This window comes from Protopterus annectens, chromosome 7.part1 (assembly GCF_019279795.1).
Source record: "Protopterus annectens isolate FY-2018-M chromosome 7.part1, PAN1.0, whole genome shotgun sequence".
Taxonomy (NCBI): Eukaryota; Metazoa; Chordata; order Ceratodontiformes; family Protopteridae; genus Protopterus; species Protopterus annectens.
In genome coordinates, this window is record NC_056740.1 from 227,178,097 (window position 1) to 227,199,087 (window position 20,991).

At 35.6% G+C, this 20,991-nt stretch overlaps 1 protein-coding gene across 1 annotated transcript in view; it reads right to left on the reverse strand.

Annotated features, from left to right (window-relative positions):
* The window catches only part of PLEKHO2 (pleckstrin homology domain containing O2), a 1,330,687-nt gene extending 1,322,827 nt beyond the window's left edge, over window positions 1–7,860 (reverse strand). The window contains exon 1 of the mRNA XM_044078679.1: window positions 7,343–7,860. Within this exon, the coding sequence (XP_043934614.1) occupies window positions 7,343–7,351 (9 nt within the window). The 5' untranslated portion in view covers window positions 7,352–7,860. The remainder of the gene's footprint in view (window positions 1–7,342) is intronic.
* Window positions 7,861–20,991: the final 13,131 nt, after the last annotated feature.

Genomic DNA, 20,991 nt, shown 5'->3' on the forward strand with positions numbered 1-20,991 from the left:
TGAGAACATCCTCTGCTGGGCATCTTCCACATTCAACCAAGAAGCAATAATTTTAGGAGACTTTAATTTTTACTGGTCCACCTGCTCCTCAGAAAACCCCTCCAACTTTATTAACCTCTATAATTTCTCTCAAACTATATTCTCAGCCACCTATATAGATAAATACAGCAACAAACAGTCAATCCTGGACTGGATACTAACAAACAGGCCCAACCTTGGTCACCAATCAGGCTGCCTTCCAGACTGCCTAAGTGATCATTTACCCACCTCCCTACTTAGACAGTGGATATGTACCCCAAATAACATTATATTTAAACACATTCACAGCAAAAAACTTCTCCTCTGTCATATTCAATACATTACTTCAACAATGTGACTGTTCTCCTTTAAAATATCTCCAGTTAGACCTAGCAGTCCAACACTTCAGCAATACATTTCTGAATATATTAAATAACCTAGCTCTCCCAAGGAAAATTTGTTTTAAATCTAAGCCATTATCATGGCTTACTAAAGACACCAAGTTACTACTCAGACAGACAGACAGAACCTGGTCACTGTACCATGGAACTAAAAACAAAAACAACCTTATCACACATTAGCAATTAAGAAACCTAGTCAAAAAGCAAATTAAGGATGACAATAAAAACACCGCAACAACCCTCAAAAATTTTGGTTAAGTATCAAACAACTGTTTAATCCAGGACGATCCACTACCCCATCAACCATCACCTCAAATACAACAGATTCCATAGCATCTCAGTTCAATATACATTTCATCGACTTCATAACATCCCTCATAAACAATGATAACAACACACCCCTAGCAATCCCGCATAGCCCAGGATCTAACGATAACTCATTCTCTGTCAAACCCATGCAAATTAGCACCATAAAAAACTCCTGCACAAATTAAAGCCTTCATCTCTTGCAGCTGACCTGCTCCTCAATGAATATCTCAAACTGGCTGCAGATATCATCTCGTATCCAATCTCGATCCTAATAAATCCCTCTATTTTCAAACAGTACATATCAAAGCTCTGGAAAATATCACACATGACCCCATTACACAAACTAAAGACCTATTGCTGTTCTACCTCCCCTAGCCAAAATTCTGGAAAAATGTATCCATAAACAACTCCTTGCCTACTTACTTAATAATAAGCTCATATCCAATTCACAACATGGTTCAGACTTAAGCACAGCACCACTACTGCACTAATTAGTTTTACCAATACTGTAACCCTTCTCAAAAATCAGGATCAACTCATCTTGTCCATTTTCCTTGACATGTTGAAAGCTTTTGACTCAGTATCCCACCAAAAACTACTCAATGAATATTTAATCATATATCCTGACCCAACCTTCACTGTCTTGATTTCACAACTATCTATCTGACAAACAACAGTCAGTCAAGTGGGATAACAATATCTCCCCTCTCCTACACATCTCTGTGGGTGTACCTCAAGATTCTATCTTTGGACCTTTGGTTTTCATCATATTTACCAATAACATCAGCACCACCACTCAACCAGCCTTCACTGTTCAATATCCTGATGAATCCTCCCTCATCTGCTCTGCTCTGACCCTTCTTGAACTCCAAGAAAAAAAAAACAAAAATCTCTCCATGACATAGAAAACTATCTCACCAACCAGCAACTAATACTCAACCCAAACAAAACTAAACTAATGGTTTTCTCCAACATCAAAACTAACCCCCCCAAACTTCTACTCCACCAACAATACTAAAATTGAACCTGTGGAACAAACTAAACTTCTAACGGTCACAATTGACAACTGTCTTAAATTTGATAAACACGCATCGCTAACCATCAAAAACATTTACATTAAACTTGGCTCACTCTACAGAGCCAAACCATACTTTACAAACAACATCAGACTATCTTCAGCCAGAACTCAACTACTATCCACACCATGCTATACTCTGCTCACATTTTTATCAACCTTCGGAAATCAGACATAAGTAAAATAGAGGCCTGCTACAATAAAATTGCCAAATTTGCTACAAACCAGCAACATAGATCACACCACTACACTGTATTATACAAACTCAATTGGATTGAGCTACCTAAAATATTATCCCTGAACCAACTAACCATCACCGATATCTTCATCTATCAACCTGAAAACTGCCCTGCTCTCAAAGACCTAGTTCAAGCAAATACCAACTGCAGAACATTAAGGTCCTCCAATAAACTTCTACTAAAAATCACAAAATCCAACAACACCTTTGGAAATTCCCTATTCTCTAACAAAGTATCTGATACATGGAACTCAATCCCCCAACACATTCTAAACACCACAAATGCTCACAAATTCAAGCTATTCCTAAAGGAACACCTTACCAATCATTGACTATGTTCCTGCTCAAATCCTTGCTAACTATATCACCATCCCCTTTCCTACCTACATCAACCTCATATGCCATCTGTAGTTTCCCTACTCAACTGCTGCAGCCAGCATGCTCTCATACAACTTAGGCTTTTACCTATACTATGACAACATATTGAATTTGTAATAAATGTAAATACCGAATGTACTTGCTTCCTTTTCTCTACTGTATTAGCTTCTTTCTCGCACTACTTGTGACTATGTTAATCATGCATTTCTTCAACCTGTACTTTCCTACTTTACATAACACCAATGGAGTTTCCTTACACATTTTCTTATAGCTATGATACCACCATACAACTCATGTCAGGACTACATTCTGAATTTGTTAAAATGTAAATCTATAATGTTTATCCTTTTTTTGTTATTTTTTTTACTCTTAGCATTTATGTTTCCTAGTCATATAACAGTATGTATATTCTCAATCATGTTATTCTGCTTCATTCAATTAGTGTATTATGGAGCTTTTCTTCCTGGGTCTCTCCTGAGAATGGACTTCTAGCCCAGTCAGACACTACCCATCAAACAAATGTAAAATAAAATAAATATAAACAAATAAATAAATAACTGAGAATTAAGACCTTGCATGGCTCCTCTTGAAATTCTGAGGAAGATAATTGCAATCCTCAAAAACAGCAAGACTGTTAACATGAACAGTGGCAAAAAATTTTTATATATATATATATATATATATATATATATATATATATGTATGTATGTATGTCAGAGGATGTGTTACCACAAAGTACTCAAGTACTCCCACTGCTTTGAGGTATAATGATCACAGAGCTTGTGTATATAAACTGTAGGGAAGGGAAGGTATAGCCCTCCATGTGGCAGATGCAAAGGGGCAGCTCCCCAGCAAAACAAAAAAATGCCTTAATAGTAATACAGCAACTTTCAACATTTGTTTTTATTTTCATTTTACAGTTTATTTTTCTTTAGCTGTGGGGCTCACATTTAAGGATTTTATGCTTCTGATATACAATATTCCTGTACAATGGAATGTCAGAATTAAAGAACAGTGTATGAATCAACTTTGCTTTTTGTTGATGAGCTTAACATTGAAGTAATCCTAAACGAGAGAGATAAAGTACATAAATTCCTGTTTTTTTGTTTTGTTTTGCCTCTGATTTCAGTTTAAAGCAGCAGCTGCTACTTTGAAACATACCTCTCAACTTGCCCCCGATTTTGCAGAATGTCTCCAAATTTGCCATATTTTTGCCCTGTCACACATAAACTTTTTGACATTCTGGTAATCACTGAGGATCACAGTCCATTAATAATGCCAGTCATTAGCATTTCATACTTATTTATGTTGATGCAAAACCTGCTTCTCTATTGATTTTTTATTAGAATTAGAGCAGCGTTTTAAAAATTTCCCTGATTTTTGGGCCTTTGTCCTTCCATTATGTTTGGCTTTATCCAGAATACCTACCACAAAAGTTGAGAAGTATGCTTTGAAACTTTCTGAATAAATTCACATTAAATTACAAAAAGTTAAACCAAACTTTGATATTATAATATTAGTACTGAACTACTTTTGACACAGTATGGGGAATACACTGGTGGTTATAGGAAAAAGACTCAAACATGAATTGATATTAGAATCAGATGGGAATTAACTGTAATTAGAAAGTATGTCAGATGGCCTATAGTGGAAGGCTATGGGATTTTAGTTTATATACCTGCAAACAAAATACAGTAAAATGCAACATGATAAAGACCACTAGGTATACTGTGCTTTTCTCCCAAGCCTCCTCTGAAAATGGGTTATGCCAACAAAATATTTCCAGTCAACAGCTAAAAGTAAATAAACAAAAATAACATCACATATTTAATCACAATAGTTAATATTTCCATTAAAGATAGATTTGATAACACAGAAAACCAAGACAGACTATAAAAGTTTTTTTTTTTTACTTCATCAGATGCGTGCATGCATGGCTACCTCTGGGGGAAAAACAAGATACTTAATATGCTACTGGCAAAAATGGGAAAATTGGTGCTTCTATATGTTAGACACCTCTAAACAAAAGTAAAACAGTAGATAATTATAAAGCATCTTACAAAATATGGAAAAAGCACCGCGGCATATTGGCTAAGCCAACAAAATGTTTCTTTCTACCATAAAATAATCTTATGCCTGTGTTTCTAAATAAAAAAGTATCAGAGGGAAAGAAGACGCCAGATGTCTTCATACTTAAATACTTAAAGACAGCCAAGTAAGCATACTAAATGGATTTTGATAAAAGTATGGTCCAAGACTTTATTTATTTTATTTTACATTTGTTAACCAGGTATTTCCAACTGAGCTGAGTAGCCCTTTTACAGTGGAGGCCCAAGGAGAAAAGCTCCATAAAATAGTCATTTACACATTATATAAAACCATTAATAAAAGAAAAATAGTTAGTTAAACAATTCTACAATCCATTAGAAAAATATAATACAAGGTAGATATTAATAACAAGTAAATAACATAGGTTTACAATACACTGTACAGAAATTGAAAATGAGAGAAACATTCACAGTTATGTGTTCAAGGAGATTAAGAAATGCAGTGTATGGATGTGAGATAAGTGTCAGGGAGACCAGACATCTAATATTATATGAGAGGATTTAAGTTTTATTGAATGAAGCATAAATGGGTAAGAAGTTTAGGTTGAGAGGTACTCATTTTAGTAGGCTAGGAAGATGGAGGGTGAAGTAGGATAGGGTGGATGGTATCAGGGGGATGAGTTTAGTGACAATGACATAGATAATCTATGAATTGCCAGGTAAGAAGAACATAGCTTTGGTCTGCCTTGACTGCTTTTATCTAAGTAGAACTATATGAATTGCAAAGTAAGAAGAAGATTGCTTAGGTCTGCCATGACTGATTTTATCTAAATAGATTGGCAAGTGTTCAGGTATGTGAATTTCTGGCTGTATGTGCAGACACAACACGTCAATAAGGACTGCCACTGAATGCTAACCACAATACAGTAAACTGTATTTCTATTGCAATCATCTGACCCATGCTCCATGTGTATAAATAATGTAGTACAAATGCAGTATATATTATCAAATGAATTAGATAAGTGATACACTGCATTTTTTTGGTATCATCTAGTCCATGCACTATCTGAATGTAGAATAAATGCAGTGTATATTATTACACATGTAAGTATTACACTTTTAGTTACTCATTTTTCAGGTGTTGCTGTCATTAGTTCAACTCTACAGACAATTCCATAAAATAAAATGACCCACCACACATCCAAGGTAATAGATTTATTCACCTCTAGCACCTCGGCAGGAATGCCTTCAATGAGCAAACACAATTCCAAAAGAACATCTTTAAATGCAGCCATCAATTAAACAATCAATCTACAGACAATTCTGCCTTTTTTATTAAATAATGGCCTGCTTTTTCAGTGGTTAGTGCAATGCTGCTCTCAGAGGTGCAGTCATTGTAATTTCATGAGCATGTTTAATTAACTGTAGTTTTTTTTCCTAGCCTAAATGCCTCTTTAAAATAGCAGCTTAACCTCACTATGTAGAAACTAGACTGCATCTGCATGCACCTACCGCAGAACATGCTTAACACATAACGTCACCATTTCAAAGGTGACAGAAGGCTTGATTCATTGAAGTCCTACAATCCTGTGACAAGGTTCAGGTAATTTTAACCTCAGTTAAAAAATATGTAAATATGTCTGTAAGCAACAATAATTTCTATACCAAGGAGTTTATGTTATTGTGTGTATGTATGTGTAAATAGCTATACATAGATAAAAATAGGAATATATAAATCTATATATGTGTGTACTTTTTACCATTTCCAACTTTCATGATAAGTTGTGTTAAATATGTGATAGGCACTCCACATACAAAAAAAAAAAAAAAAAAAAACTAGTAGCAGTACATGTCAAACATTTAGACTAAATGCAACAAGGTGCGCTGGAGGAACACAGCAATCAAACATGCTGCTGCCATACCCAGACACCTGTAGTATTCTCTGCACGTTTTATGTTAATCTGGCCCCAATTTTATTACTTTTTCATTCAGAAGTAATTACATAAATAAACTGTTGTGCTTTCCCAACTATAAATGTCATCACAGCCAATGACTGTGAGTGACATAAATAGGCCTGGCTGTCTAGTCATAGCAAATGAAGTTCAAAACCGGTGCTACTAAATTCATAGCTATTTTACTACAGAATACAGAGAAAATAAATATATACCAAACATTCATTACAGCAACTGCACTTGCCAAATATTCTTTAAGGCATCTTTAACAAATACTGCCTTTCTTTAAAAGACATCTATTGTTCCTTACCAGCTAAGCAGCCATGGCAACAGGTGCCCCACTTGCAAGAAGAAACAATCGGATTCCTAAGGCAGAGGCTACATATATTCTCAGGGATACAAACTCAGAATCACTACCCCCCCCCCCCCCCAAAAAAAAAAAAAAAACATGTTTATAAACGATTTTGGAGGTAGCTCATTTCATGAATCCTCATGAAAAGCCCAATAAGCTTCAGATCGTCAGATCGATTATTGTAAACCGGGATCAGTGCGTTTGATCACAGCAGGCTTATCCATAAAAAGAGTGGCTGCTGCACACAAACATCCATACTAGATGACAAAAAATGCGCCCTTCCCCGAAAAAGTGAGTTCAAAAGTGCACCTTGGACTTCTCACACATCACCATGCTTATGACATGTTTCCATCTCCGCTTAGGACTGCCAGTGCACGATAACAACTTGTGTGCCCTGCCCTGTCAAAACATCCTAGAAAACGATCTCCAACAACGAAGCTTGATGACTTCTACAAAATGTGTACGAGGCAGATTCAGAGCAAAGCAATGAGTGCGGACGGGTGTGGTGGGATATGGTATTAGAACTAGAGCAAGCGTTAATTGAGTCGATATGGCAGCATTATATACTTACATCTTCCATGATAAGCTGTCTGATGATCCGCTATTTCTTGACGGGTTCGCTTTAACAGTGAGTTAGTCTATAAAACAAAATCGCTGTTCTACTTTTTTCCCCCAGCCAGATTCTTTTCTACAACATGACGTGTTTGTGAAAAATGAGGAACTAGCTTTATATATCTCCAGTATTCGCCTCTGAGACCAGTATCTCTTTCCTCTTTTCAGCGACAAGCAACTAGGAACAAGTTTAGTCCGCGAGAGAGTGAGAGAAAAAAAGTTTTGTTTCCGGTAAACTGAGCAAGAGAAGAGAGTTTCTGTCTTCACAATCACACCCGAAGGAGGACTGTAGATTACTTTAAACTTAATGTATTCTAAATTTCAAAAGAACCGTTTAAGTCAAAGTATTAAGAGAGTTTTACAAGTGAATCGCGATTATGTTTTGCTGTTTTCAACCGCAGTAATCGGCTCGGTGAGAAAGCCGTTGCGGTGAACGGTCAGCAGTGAATGTTTTGGATGCATTCAGTGTTGCCGGTAAACGGTGTTGGGCAATTCTGGATGCCAGAAAACAGAACCGCAGTACTTGGTACAGATGCCTTGTTTGTTTACGGATTTAAGATCTTTTTAAAGGCTGACAAAAATTCATTACTTTAAGGTTTCGATTTCTTCTCAACTCGCCTTAGCTAAGCTCTAGGTCGGTGTCCCGTTGTCTTGTCCTTCAGCAGGACACATTTTCGATGTGTTATAATGGATGACATTCGTGATATAAAAAGGCAGTTTTGCGTTTCTCGAAAATATTGATTCATTAGCTCTGTGAAATCTGTTTACTTTTACAATATCAGATAAAATCACTTTAGCTAGCAGTTAAGTAGGTATCGGGGTTGAGGATGGTTGCATGGAAAATAACAGGAATACTCGTCCATCTACCTACTTAACTGAATGAACTACTTGAAATTTCAACAAGAAGGCTATGAGAGAGAAAGTCTCCTAAATCTGCTAGCTACAGTGATTTTAGCTGGACTAATCCTTTGTATTTTGCTTCTCGTTAGTCCTGTCTGGGTCACAGGTGGGATGCCAGACCTTACTCTTGCTTTCTGGATTACCTGTTTACTTTAACAATATCTGGAGTTGGTATTCTTTTTGGCTATCTGAAGGCTTTTTGAAAGCTTGGGGAATTAAATGCAGTGCTCATATTTACTTGTGGCCTGACTTTACTCCATACTGCTGCTCAGTTATCCCGGATTTCTCAGAACATCCATGGTGTTACCTCGTACGTTTGCCATGTCCCCTTAAAGTGTTTGATTTTCTGGTACATCAGTAAGGATTACAGTCACTCAAAGATATCAGTTATTAGAGTTTCATGATTCATAGTGTTCACAAAATGTTGATGTAAAACCTGTAATTCTATTAACTTTTCAAGCAAAGTACATTAATATTTAAAATTCTTCTCTGATTTTGAGCCCCCTCCCACATTACTTTTGTCTTTGTCCAGAATTCTTGATCAAAGAAGTTGAGCTGTATCTTTACTTAGAAGTTAATGTCATTAAATATAAGCTCATCATTTTTTGCTAGGAAGAGTTAATTTCTTGGGGTTATATATAGGCTTTGAGAAGGTAATTTGCAAATATCTTTCAGGATAGGTGGACAATAAAAAAACACCAGGATGCATACCTCTTAACCTCTTAGCCCAATAAATCTGAACAAAGCCTGACATAATGCGGGACAAAAGGTCATAACTAGGGCCAGATTTTAAATATTGCTCTTATAAACTGAGAAGGTAGCTAGAATAACAGGGTTTGTGTTAAAATGCATTTTCTAAAGGATATGAAGTCTGAAACTCAAATGTATGTTATTATTTAGTGGCTTCATTCCTCAGATCATTACAGTGATTTGCCAGAAAATCATAAATTTTATGAGGAACGAACTGATAATCTGAGGCAAAAATCTGGACATTCTGTGAAAATCTGGACAATTGAGAGATATGCCAGAATATCTGAAAAACTGAGCATGCTCCATTCTTCTGGTTTCTATCTAGTCTTATAACATCTCATTTTTTTCCTCAACAACTTTGCACTGTTGTCTATTAAAAAAAAAACATTTTGTCAAGCTTGGTGTCGTATTACGCCTGACTTCACTTTCAGTAATTCCTTTGAATATGTCTTACCTCAGATGTCATTGCATCAGTGTCAGTTGGACTGAGCCAGAGCTCTCCACTCATCTTCCTCCCATGGGTTCTTCAGTGCCTAGGCTTCTAATCAAACATGGGTTGCCTTGAGGCATTTAGGGCTTTATACCTTTGTACCACCAAACTTATTCCATATAGACAAAATCTGCATTCACAATACAGGTAAGAACAGTAGCAGTATAAAGTCCTGAAATTGCATTGCTTCAGACAGAGAGATCATACGAAGGGCTACATTCCAGAAGATGAACTTTAACAATAATTTGTAGGATTTTTCAAAGCGGTGGTAGGATAGACATGAGTCTGTATTCCTCAGTGCAGGATGATATGAATCATTTGTTTTAGATAGAAAGATATCTTTACCATTTTTCACATAGGAAGATATTTACAGTGGGGTCATACTGATAAGCTAGAAATGTTGCCAAGACAGCAGACAATGAGTAGTGAAGCCACCTTGAAAAACTAGAATTAAGGCCAATGTCATCATCATCTCTGGAAGGAGCTACAGCAGCATGTGTATGTATCTTCAACAAACCTGTGTAAATTGGAAGGCAGTGAAAGGGAAGTATGTGTTTCTACATAGTCAGGTCATGCTGATTACATATCATATCAAAAAGTAACTCTGGGAGATGTTAAACCAAACTTTGCACTCAGTCTGGGCTTTTGTAAGAGTTCCCTGTCAGGAAAGGAAAAAATAGTGGAAACATCCTTGCTAGTGAACACTTGTGGCTAGTTTTCTGAGATGTAGTCTTTTGCCTTTTGTTGTAAGATCTCTGCTCTGACTACTAGCCTCAGCATCCATTCTGACTACCCTAGAGAGCAAAGCTGCTTGTACCTGTATGAGGTATGAGGAAGGGTGATTTAGCAACAGGACTGTTATTTCTGGTTCAGGGCAGCTGCAGTGGTGCAGCGGATAGCATTGCCACCTCACAGCAAGAGGTTCACCGGTTCAATCCTTGGCTGGGGTGCCTTCTGTGCAGAGTCTGTATGTCCTCCCTGTGGTCGTGTGGGTTTCCTCCGGGTGCTCTGGTTTCCTCCCACATCCAAAGACATGCTGTAGATGGATTGGACACTGTAAATTGTGTGTGTATGTGCCTTCTTTGGAAGGTTGGGTGCCGGGCTGGCAACTCAACACTGTAAAACTCCACTGCCAATCATGAGCAGACAGATGATCCGCTGTGGCGACCCCTAACCGGGAAAAGCCAGAAGAAGAGTTTGGTATGTATACACTGGTCGAAGTTTACATAGTTGTTCACTATTGCCAAAGATGTTTAATGGCGTCTTTTCCGACTACTTATTTTGTAATCATAAGTTATATTGTTTTTGCTAAGTCTCATGATGCAACATTTTTTGCCAGTAAAGTCTAGGTCATTATATTGTAAAGGGTTACATTTCTTTCTTTGAAATTTCACATGACTGAACTTTCAAAATATCGAACAAAGCTTGGCAGAAGAAAATGCTGGCATTTGTAGGTGAAATATCACTTTTTTTGGTGTTTTCTATTTTGTTCAGTTCATTTAATTGGAATTGATGTTTTTATTTACGTTTTAAACATTTTAATGCTGAATTAAATTAACTATGTTTTTTCAGTAAAAAATGATGTAGAAGTTGATGCATTTTATGACACTAATTATGTTACAAAATTTATGATATTCGGTCTTTTTGGTTTTACAGAGCCTTTTCCTTTTATATTTGAGACTAAATATCAGAAAACAAACAAATGGCCCCACTAGAAAGACATGTGAGACAGCACTTGTAACCCCAGTCATGATGGGCAAGTAACCTCCATAGCCTATCTTGTTGCACCTCATTGTTTAACAAGTGCTTTAACCATTATACTATGTATGAACTGACATTTAAACCATTTGATTTGTCAGCTATTCCAGTATATAGGTACTAGTATCAGATGCTCTAGCAAGGTCAAGATAAGCACTATGTACTATTAGTCCTTCATCAAATTCTACTGTTAGTTTTCAAAGAATGCTATGAGATTAAAAAAAAGGATTTTCTCTTAGCAAATAAACACAGTTCCATATCCTCTCCATTATTTTGGATGTTTCATTATAGCCCTTTCCATAATTTTACCAAGAGTACTGGTTCGATTCATCGAAATCTGCTTGGATCTGATATGCCCCCCCCCCCAAACTGGTACCACTAGAATTTATTGCCATAGATCAAAGACACAACCATAAACTAACTTTTTGTTTACATGATTGATCTAATTAGAGTTTCTTTGACTTTCTATAGGAGTCTTCTAGGTATGTTACCTGAGTCCATGAAACTTGTCTGATTTGAGATGAGTATCACCTGCATCATCTGCATGAAGTGCAAAAATGTTTTGTTAACCAAAATGAACTATTATACATCTTTTAACATTTTGTTCAAGACAGTTGTCCTTCTAGCAATTATTAACATGGTCTAATCCATCTTGGAGCAATTGAGAGTCAGTGGAAAATTGAATAAAATACCCACTTAACAATCCTCTACAAGATTAGATAACCACAGGCCAGAAGTATTAAACTGAATGTCTAAGAAATGGATGCCGTATAAGAAAAGGCTCAACACTGAGCTTTCTGATATGCCACTGGTAATATTTTTGCTTTCAGAAGTGACACCCGCAACTCTAACCACATGGGTTTGGTCACACAAAGGGGGAATGTGGAACAGAAGATTAGTAAAGTAGAAGTTAAACAAAAATAAACTGAAGGTATGGAATACCTGAAAATTGAAGGATTTAATGTAGAAAGTCTAACACAGGTTATGTCATAGCATGATGGAACAATGAGTCCCTCAATTAAGGAGGAGCAGGAGATGTTTGAAGAAGAAATGTGGACATGGGAAAGAAAAAGAGATTTAATATGGTACAATATTTATGCAAAAAAAGAACGCAAAACCAATCAATGCAAAAAGCAGCAGCAAAGATATTTGAAGAGAAATACAGGGAAAAGCATCATGATATGGAAAATTTTACAATACAAAAAATAAGAAAACAAAGGGGGACAATAGAAAAGAGGATTAGTAATAGATAAGTTAAAGAACTAGAAACTGAACTTATGGATGACCTGCAAAGTTAAGGATTTAATGTAGAAGATTTAACTCTGCTAACATCACAGCATGATAGAACAATGAGTCACAAACTAAGGAGAAACCAGTGGAGCAGGAAGCATCTTATCAGTTGCCATATAAAGATACTTTGGAGCTTTTAGTAGGAAAACAGTACAAAAGTACAGTTGGAGTTGTACAGCAAGGGAAGAAACAGGAACCCGTGGCAATTCTGATGCAGTCAATGTTGTGAAGTGATATGCCTGTGAGTTTACATAAAAACGACAACAGAGGACACAGGATGAAGCTCAAGAGAATATGTCAGGAATATGTTGTGTAACTTTCTGTAGAATGCCCGCAGGAAATGGAGAACAAAGAATATGCCCTTAGATTAGAAGAAAATGATCTAAGGGAAGAGTTGCTTGATTTAATAGAGATAGATAGCCATATTAAGATCCATGAAAGGAATAGATTACACAAAGTCAGTAAGACCCAAAATATTAGAAGTTTGATAAAACAAATGAATACAGTAATCAACACCATTAATAGAAATTCATGTGATATAACAGAAGTAAATAAGATATATATTACTGTGCAGCTAAATTAATAGCAAAGGCTTACCACAAAAACACAGGCCAGTAAGGAAAAGGAAGGGGAGAAATCAAATGCCATCATGGAAGTATAGAATAGAGAAAACTATAAAGCAATTAAAACAAGATGTGTCACTGTCCAAAGAGTACAGAAGAGGGGGCAGATCAACAAGTATACTCAGAAAGACAGACGTGATAGAAAGAACATGCAGTATCAGAATACATCAGGATCTAGCATATGCTGCAAAAAGAAAAATCTGTGGTATCCCTCAAAGTCTCAGAAAACCCAGTATGTAGCCTATATGGGTCAAAAACAAACCAAGCAAAAACTTTGCAGTGTGGAGGGTATGAAGTTTACTCCTTGAAATATGTTATGCACATAGTTCACTAATAAAATTTGAACTTTAAAACACATACTACAAAATAATAATGTAAGATAAGATAATATAAAATAAGGTAGTCCATAGCTGAGTTAAAAATGGAATATCCTTTATTGAAACATGTATGCATTTTAAAGTTCAAATTTTATTAGAGAACTAGGTGCATGACATATTTCAAGGAGTGAACTTCACATCCGCCACATGAAGTTTCATCTTGGTTTGATTTATCATACATCATGCAAATAATAAACTAAAGATGTCAGCACAGGTAGAAAAACTAAGATATGCAGAAAAATATACAAGAAAAGTACAAAATGAGTAAATTAGTTGATGACGCAAAAAGTATTATAGAGAATTGCAAAATAAGACAAAAAGAATAGAAACACCACCAAAAAAAGAAGAAACAGAAACATTTCAGAGAAATGTCTATGAAGAAACTGTAGAATGTAATGTTTGTGTCTTTCGGCTTTTCCCGGTTAGGGGTCGCCACAGCGGAACTCCGGTCCGCTAATGATTGGCAGTAGAGTTTTACGTGCTGGCTTGCCAGGCCTAACGCACAACCTTCAACGAAGTAATGCCCATTCATGCATGTCGCCACACAGAAGACGCTCTAACTGAGAATCGAACGGGCAATGTCTAACTGTGAGGCGACAATGCTACCGCAGCACCACCACCGCAGTGTCAACTGTAGAATGTAATAAAGCTGCTAAAAGAGAGAGTAAGAAGTTCAAATGCACCAGATATGAAATAGGATGAAGTAACAACCATAGAAATTGAAACAAAATTAAGAAAAGTTCCTAACTGGAAAACCCCAGGCCAAGATGCAGTACCTCACTTATAGCTAAAATGATTAACATCTTTACATGAAGATTTTGCCCAGAGTAAGTACTAATATGCATTCCAAACAGATGCTAACCTGGTTAACAACAGGAAAAACAGTACTCCTCCTTAAGTGTGAAACTGCAAGACATCCTAAAAACTTTAGTTTAGACCAATGACTTGCCTTCTGACTATGTATAAACTATACACTAGAATTGATGCTGACAGAGATTATAGTCATTTAGAAGAAAACTCAATCATGGCAATAGAACAAAAGGGTAACAAAATGCAAATAAATCTTAGTAATGGATATTTAGGAGACTATAATTAATACTGAAAATAGCACTGACATCTAAGAACAAAGTCCAATCTATAATATTTGCTGTTCATACTCTAACTTCCAGTTTGGGGTGATTAACTGCCCCCAAAAGGTATTGGATCATTTGGACAGGAAAACAAGAAAAATATGCTTCATGCTTATCAAATGATTTATAAAAATCATTGTATGCCAAAATTATATATTTCCCCTTCTGAAGGAGGTATGGGTCTCTCAAAATTTATTACATGTATAGATCTGCAAAAATAGGACTGCATACATATCTGCTGAGTTCACCAGATTAAAACATAGTGAAAGTTTTAAAATTTGAGGAGACCAAGTCTACAATGACTTCGCTGCTTAGTTTAATAGAAGCATAGCTGTGTCAAGTAGGAATGGAATTCAAACCAGGTCAAAAATCAGGCAGCAACTGAATGTGCCAAAATCAAAAGAAAGAATATAAGGTGAAGGATCAGATGAGAAGGCACGAAATGTGGAAAATGCATAAATATAGTTGCAAGTTTAGAAAACTCTTGTAACAACCTCATGCTTATCAGGATCTGATGTAGGAGGGGTTAAGGAGAGGTGACTTTAATCCAAAAGATGAAAGATTAATATTGGTGTCCCAGGATAGTAGACTACATACATGTTAGTTTACAAAGTCCATTGAACATGTCTGAGAAACAGACAAGTACAGGTTTTATAAAACAGAATTGGAACAGTTACTCATCTTGTTGCTGGGTGTGATAAAACAGAAGGGCTGTATAATGAAATGCATAATAATGTGGCAAGACTGTTGCACTGGGGACTGTGCAAACATTATAATACTGAAGTAGATGAGAAGGATTGGCAACATGACTCACAAAGCATTGTAGAAAATGATGAAGTTTATATCACATGGGATCACAAATTACCATCAGTTAAAAAAATTAGATGCAAGAAAACCAGATATAGTAGTCCATGAAAAGAAGACAAAAGTAGCATTAATCAATTGTAATTGTTCCCATTCACATTATCTGCTTTTTATGTCCCCATTCTCTCTCTCTCTCTCTCTCACAACACACACACACACACACACACATATATATATATATATATATATATATATACACACACACAAATATATAAATATATATATATATATATATATATATATATATATATATTTATAGAAAGCAACAGTACTACTACATTTGCAATGGTAGAGATATTTCTACTATCTGCTTCACTGGGTGTAACATTATTACTGCAGCTCTGCATAGTCATGAACAACTGTGTGAGACCCTTTCCCAACCCTGGACTTCTGGTAAGTTAAACAATTGTCTTTCACCAGCCGAGTCTCAGTTTTAAGCATTTTTTTTTATTGTGTATAATGTCAGTACAGCTTTGCATTTGTTACATCAGAGGATCTATACGTGATAAAAATAAAAGCTCTTGCTGTCAACCTTATAGGTAATCTCACTTTTAAATACATTGTATATATTATATGCTATGCCACAATGATAGCTGAGCCTGAGAAACACAACCTCTATGCAGTGGTATTAAAGACTATGTCTAGGAAGGGAACTGCAGATATCATGAGAAGTGCAGGCAGGCAGTCAAGCCAAAGAGAGGCTTACCACGACAACTGATGGGGAGAAGTTACCTCTTGAGATATATGAAGCCCACTGTATATCAAGGAAATCAAATTCCTAACCTCTGGGTATAGCGAGAATGTTATGAAGATGAATCTAAAGGGAGATACAGAAGAAAGGTGATTTCAGTCTGGAAGGCATTCCTGAAATTTGAATAGGAGCTTTTATTCTGTGAAGTGAAATGACCTGTAAAGCTAATACAACCACCCCTGCTTGTTTGAAAAGGTGTGCTGAAAGTACCTTTAAGGACTCTTTCTTTATTTATTTCTTTATTTTTTTTCTTTCATTCATTTATTACTTTTTATTGGAGAGAAGCTGAACTGACATGAATGCTGGAAAGAATAATTGTAACCAGACTTCATTTCCAAATTTTTGCAAGAAATTATTTTAAACCTGCATTGTAAATAAACTTTAATGTAAACATTGCAGAGACTGTGTTTATTAATGCAAACATTACAAAGTTATTATATTGGTGGTTGCAGTGGGCAGAAATATAGTTTTGTTACAAGATGTGAAGTTTGCAGTCCAAACTTTTTGATGGCTTCTTCTCTGCCTGTGTTGTTTCTCTACCCACTAAAAAGGAATGCAGCCTTCTTGATTGCAGTGCTTCATAATTGCTGATTGCTAAACTGACTTAGAATATTAGTTTCTCTTAACTTGTGTGGTAAACTATATGAGAAGGTTAAAACCCTTACACCCATACAGCAATTTTCTCTGACAACAGGGATCCTTTTGGCAGTGACAAGAGTTGCATTAAGAACTCATTTTATGTTGGTGCACTTTTCTGGGAAGAAAAAAAAACTGCATGCACTGGAATTGTCATTAAAATATTCATTCCAAAGGCAAAAATAACTGAGGATTTGGTTAACTCTAATAAGACTTTAGTGAACTCTACTACAGCTCTTTAAACAATTGTTCTGGAAATAAATTCAGCCACTGATCAACACCTGTTCTGTCTTCAACAAAGCAATGGCCAACACTTGCTTGGTCTCAGGAACAGATATCCACTGTCCATCCATCAACAGCATTGTAAATAAACTTTAATGTAAACCAACCAAACGCCTTGCTAGTAATCCCAAAATTCACTACACCTCTAAATAAATTCCTACAGGAAAACAGTACGGAGGTTTACCTGATAGCATTTCAGATGTCTGGGGCTACATAAATCTGGCCACCAAGCTGAAAGGCCAAGATACTGTCCTCAGATTTAAACAGGGATGCAAGAAAAGCGTACATTGACCTTGAGGATATTGATGCACACAACTACCAGAAACTGATTTAGGATGTGCTAAATAGGGTTGAAGCTTCAACCAAAGCATAATCATTTAACTTTCACACTGTACATTCAGAATGGACATGCCAGTAAGGTCACAAATGGCTGATTCCAATTCAATTTTGACACTTGTGGCTTGAAAATCATATAAATAATGTAAGCAAAATTGTCAAATCTTGGCTGTAGTTACATTTAAAAGGGGCAGTCCCTATTAACTTCTTAAGAAAATTGGTATTCCAGACTAACCATAAGTATACTGAACAGTTGTTTTGGTAGAACATATGTTATTAACAGAAATTTCTAAACCTAAATCACACTTGCATGCATCAAGGGTTAACAATTAGCCTTCAACCAAATCCATTTATTTGCCTGCAAAGAAGAAAAGGATGTCACTTTCTGAGTTAGTTTGTTTTAAATGTTCTAGGAAATGGTACTTTTTTTGAACCTTTAAAGGATGTTCATAGAAACATAAACTGTACAAGGCAACTGGGTCATGTTGCTATTTATTTCATGCCAGTACCCACCCTTAGACCTCATGTCTTTTTTTTCATAGAGTGAAAGGGGAGTCATATCTGGGTACATTGATGAATGCCCACCAAGTTGTCTAATTGTTTCTTAAAGGATGATAGTGTGTCCCATTGCTTGACCTGTAGAGGATGTTTGTTCCCGGGAAGTGGTAATCATTACATGACAAATCTGTCTGTCCACCATGATTTGTTTATTTGGTGATGCAGGTTCAGATTTCTGGTTCTCGTGTTCACAGGACTGTTTGATTTGTGGAGAAATATGAGGTCTTGTAATGACAGATACCTATTGGGGGTAAGGCACAGGTGACCCCAAAGGATTCTGCAGGACACTTAATACAGGGACAAGGCCTCTAGCCTCTATTGATACCTTGGATCATTTTGTCCCATGACCAGTTTTGTCAGGAACGTTTGGGTATCTTTAACTGCTTGATATGATTAGCATGATACATCCCGTAGGATGCATTGTATTCTATGATGGGCCTGATTAGTGCAGAACATATAGAGGGCTCAGAACATCTTCAGAGCTAGAGAAAACACCCATTGTGTTTAGCTGTGCTAGAGAGAATGATTTCCTAACCACAGTTGCAGCATGATGGTCAAAGAAGAGGAAGTCATCTACTCATATTCCAAGGTCTCTCATACATTGGAGTGGGATGTTTTCTATACTGTAAGCTAGATGGATGGGTTTGTTTGACAAATGCAACAATATTGCATTTTCAGCATTTAGTTTTAGCCTGTTGTCATTACACCAACTGCTAACATGTGTAAGTTCAATTTATAACTTCTGCAATTTATAACATCTGATGAACTTTACACTGTCTAAACGAAAGTGTTAGATATGTTTTTTATTTATTTTATAATAAAAACAAGTTCTTTTAGTTTTGGTGGATTTTTGGTCATTTCTTGCTGTGAGGATGAGAACATAGCCTTTGGATCTACATAGTTTGTTTGCGTTTGTTTTTTCCATAACTTCTGTATATCAGAAGGGGATATAAGTAAAATACCCAGTTTACAATCAATGGCAAATTTGGTCAACTAGTGTTCCTTATTTTTGATTTGGAGATAAGAGAAATATTTACTGAGTAGCAAAGGTCCAAGCATGGAAACCTGTGTGCTACCCTACTGGTAACTTTCATGCTGTCTGAGGCCTTGTCTGCCACCCTCATAGTATGTGTTCTTTTCCACAGCCGATTAGCTATCTATATAACTACATAGGGATCAATAAGGATCACATTTAGCTTTATTAAAAAAGCTAAATGTGCTCCTTATTGATCCCTATGTAGTTAGATAGATAGCTAAATGTGTTCTTTTCCACAGCTGATTAGCTATCTATCTAAGTACATAGGGATCAATAAGGTGCACATTTAGCTTTTTAATAAAGTTGGCATGTGGTATGGTACAAAATGCCTTGGTAAGTTTGAGGTATGCTGTAGGAACAGCATGCCTACTATCAAAGACTTGTGTTACCCTCTCAAAACAGTTTACCGGATTTATTAGAAAAGATCTACCCACACCACAGTCAAACTGCTGGGGCTAAAGTCTTGTAAGATTTTATATTGTAGTTTATCAGGTAAGTTATGATCTGTTCCATAGCCTTGTAGATAAGGCTTATCAGGTGGCTGGCTCTGTAATTCTCAACACAAAGAGGGATCACAACTGTTGTGTGCCAAACCTCAGGGACAAAACCAGTGGATAAGCTCAGGGTGAGTATTTATAGAAGTGGTTCCACCAGCAACAGGCAGCTTGGTATGTTATCAGAACTCATAGAGAACACACACACACACACACACACACACACATATATATATATATATATATATATATACACACACACACACATATATATATATATATATATATATATATAAGTGTGTGTATGCATATATATATATATATATATATATATGTGTGTGTGTGTGTGTGTGTATATATATATATATATATATATACATATATATATATATATATATATATATATATATATATATATATATATATATACATATATATATATATACATATATCTATATATATATATATATATATATATATATATATATATATATATATATATATATGTATATATATATATATACATACATATGTATATATATATACATATATCTATATATATATATATATATATATATATATATATATATATATATATACACACACACACACACACACACATATATATATATATATATATATATATATATATATATATATATATATATTTTTTTTTGGAAAGTACTTTTAACAAGTATTCTTTTGTTTGATAGGCAGTGTTTTAGGTCTTTAGGTATATGTTGGTTTGGTATAGATATCCCTGGATTGGAGTTAGCACTGAATTTGATTGCCAGAATACTTGCAGTATCCACTGGATCAGAACAAGTAGTAACATTTTGAATGAGCTCAGTGCAATCTTGGGTGTGGTTTTGTAACTTCCAGGCAGAAGAATAGAAGGATTTGCAATCTGATTTCAATCTGAGTTCATGGGATGCCTTAGCTTTCCTGTTAATGTTTTATAGTACCTTGGGTAACTTTTTGATATTAGTCTTTATTTGTGGGTCTTTAGCTTTGCAATATATTCTAATGAGATTTTTTTTTGCTTATTGATTTGCTTATTTGTGCATGTGGACCAGCAGGTTAGTTTGCTCTTTCCTTTCCTTTTTTGTTTAGTGTTGGTAGGGTTCTGACAGGTATATACAGTTAAAATAAAGTAACAATAAAAGAGAAAAAGTATCACACTGGACACAAAAAATGAAAGTTAGCGCTTTCGTTTATATAATACATAAACTTCTTCAGACAAAATTACATGGGAAATAAACATTTAAATAAACAAATAAGAAATGACATCATTTCCTTTCCAAAGAAAAAAATCACAATAAGAGCCCCATTA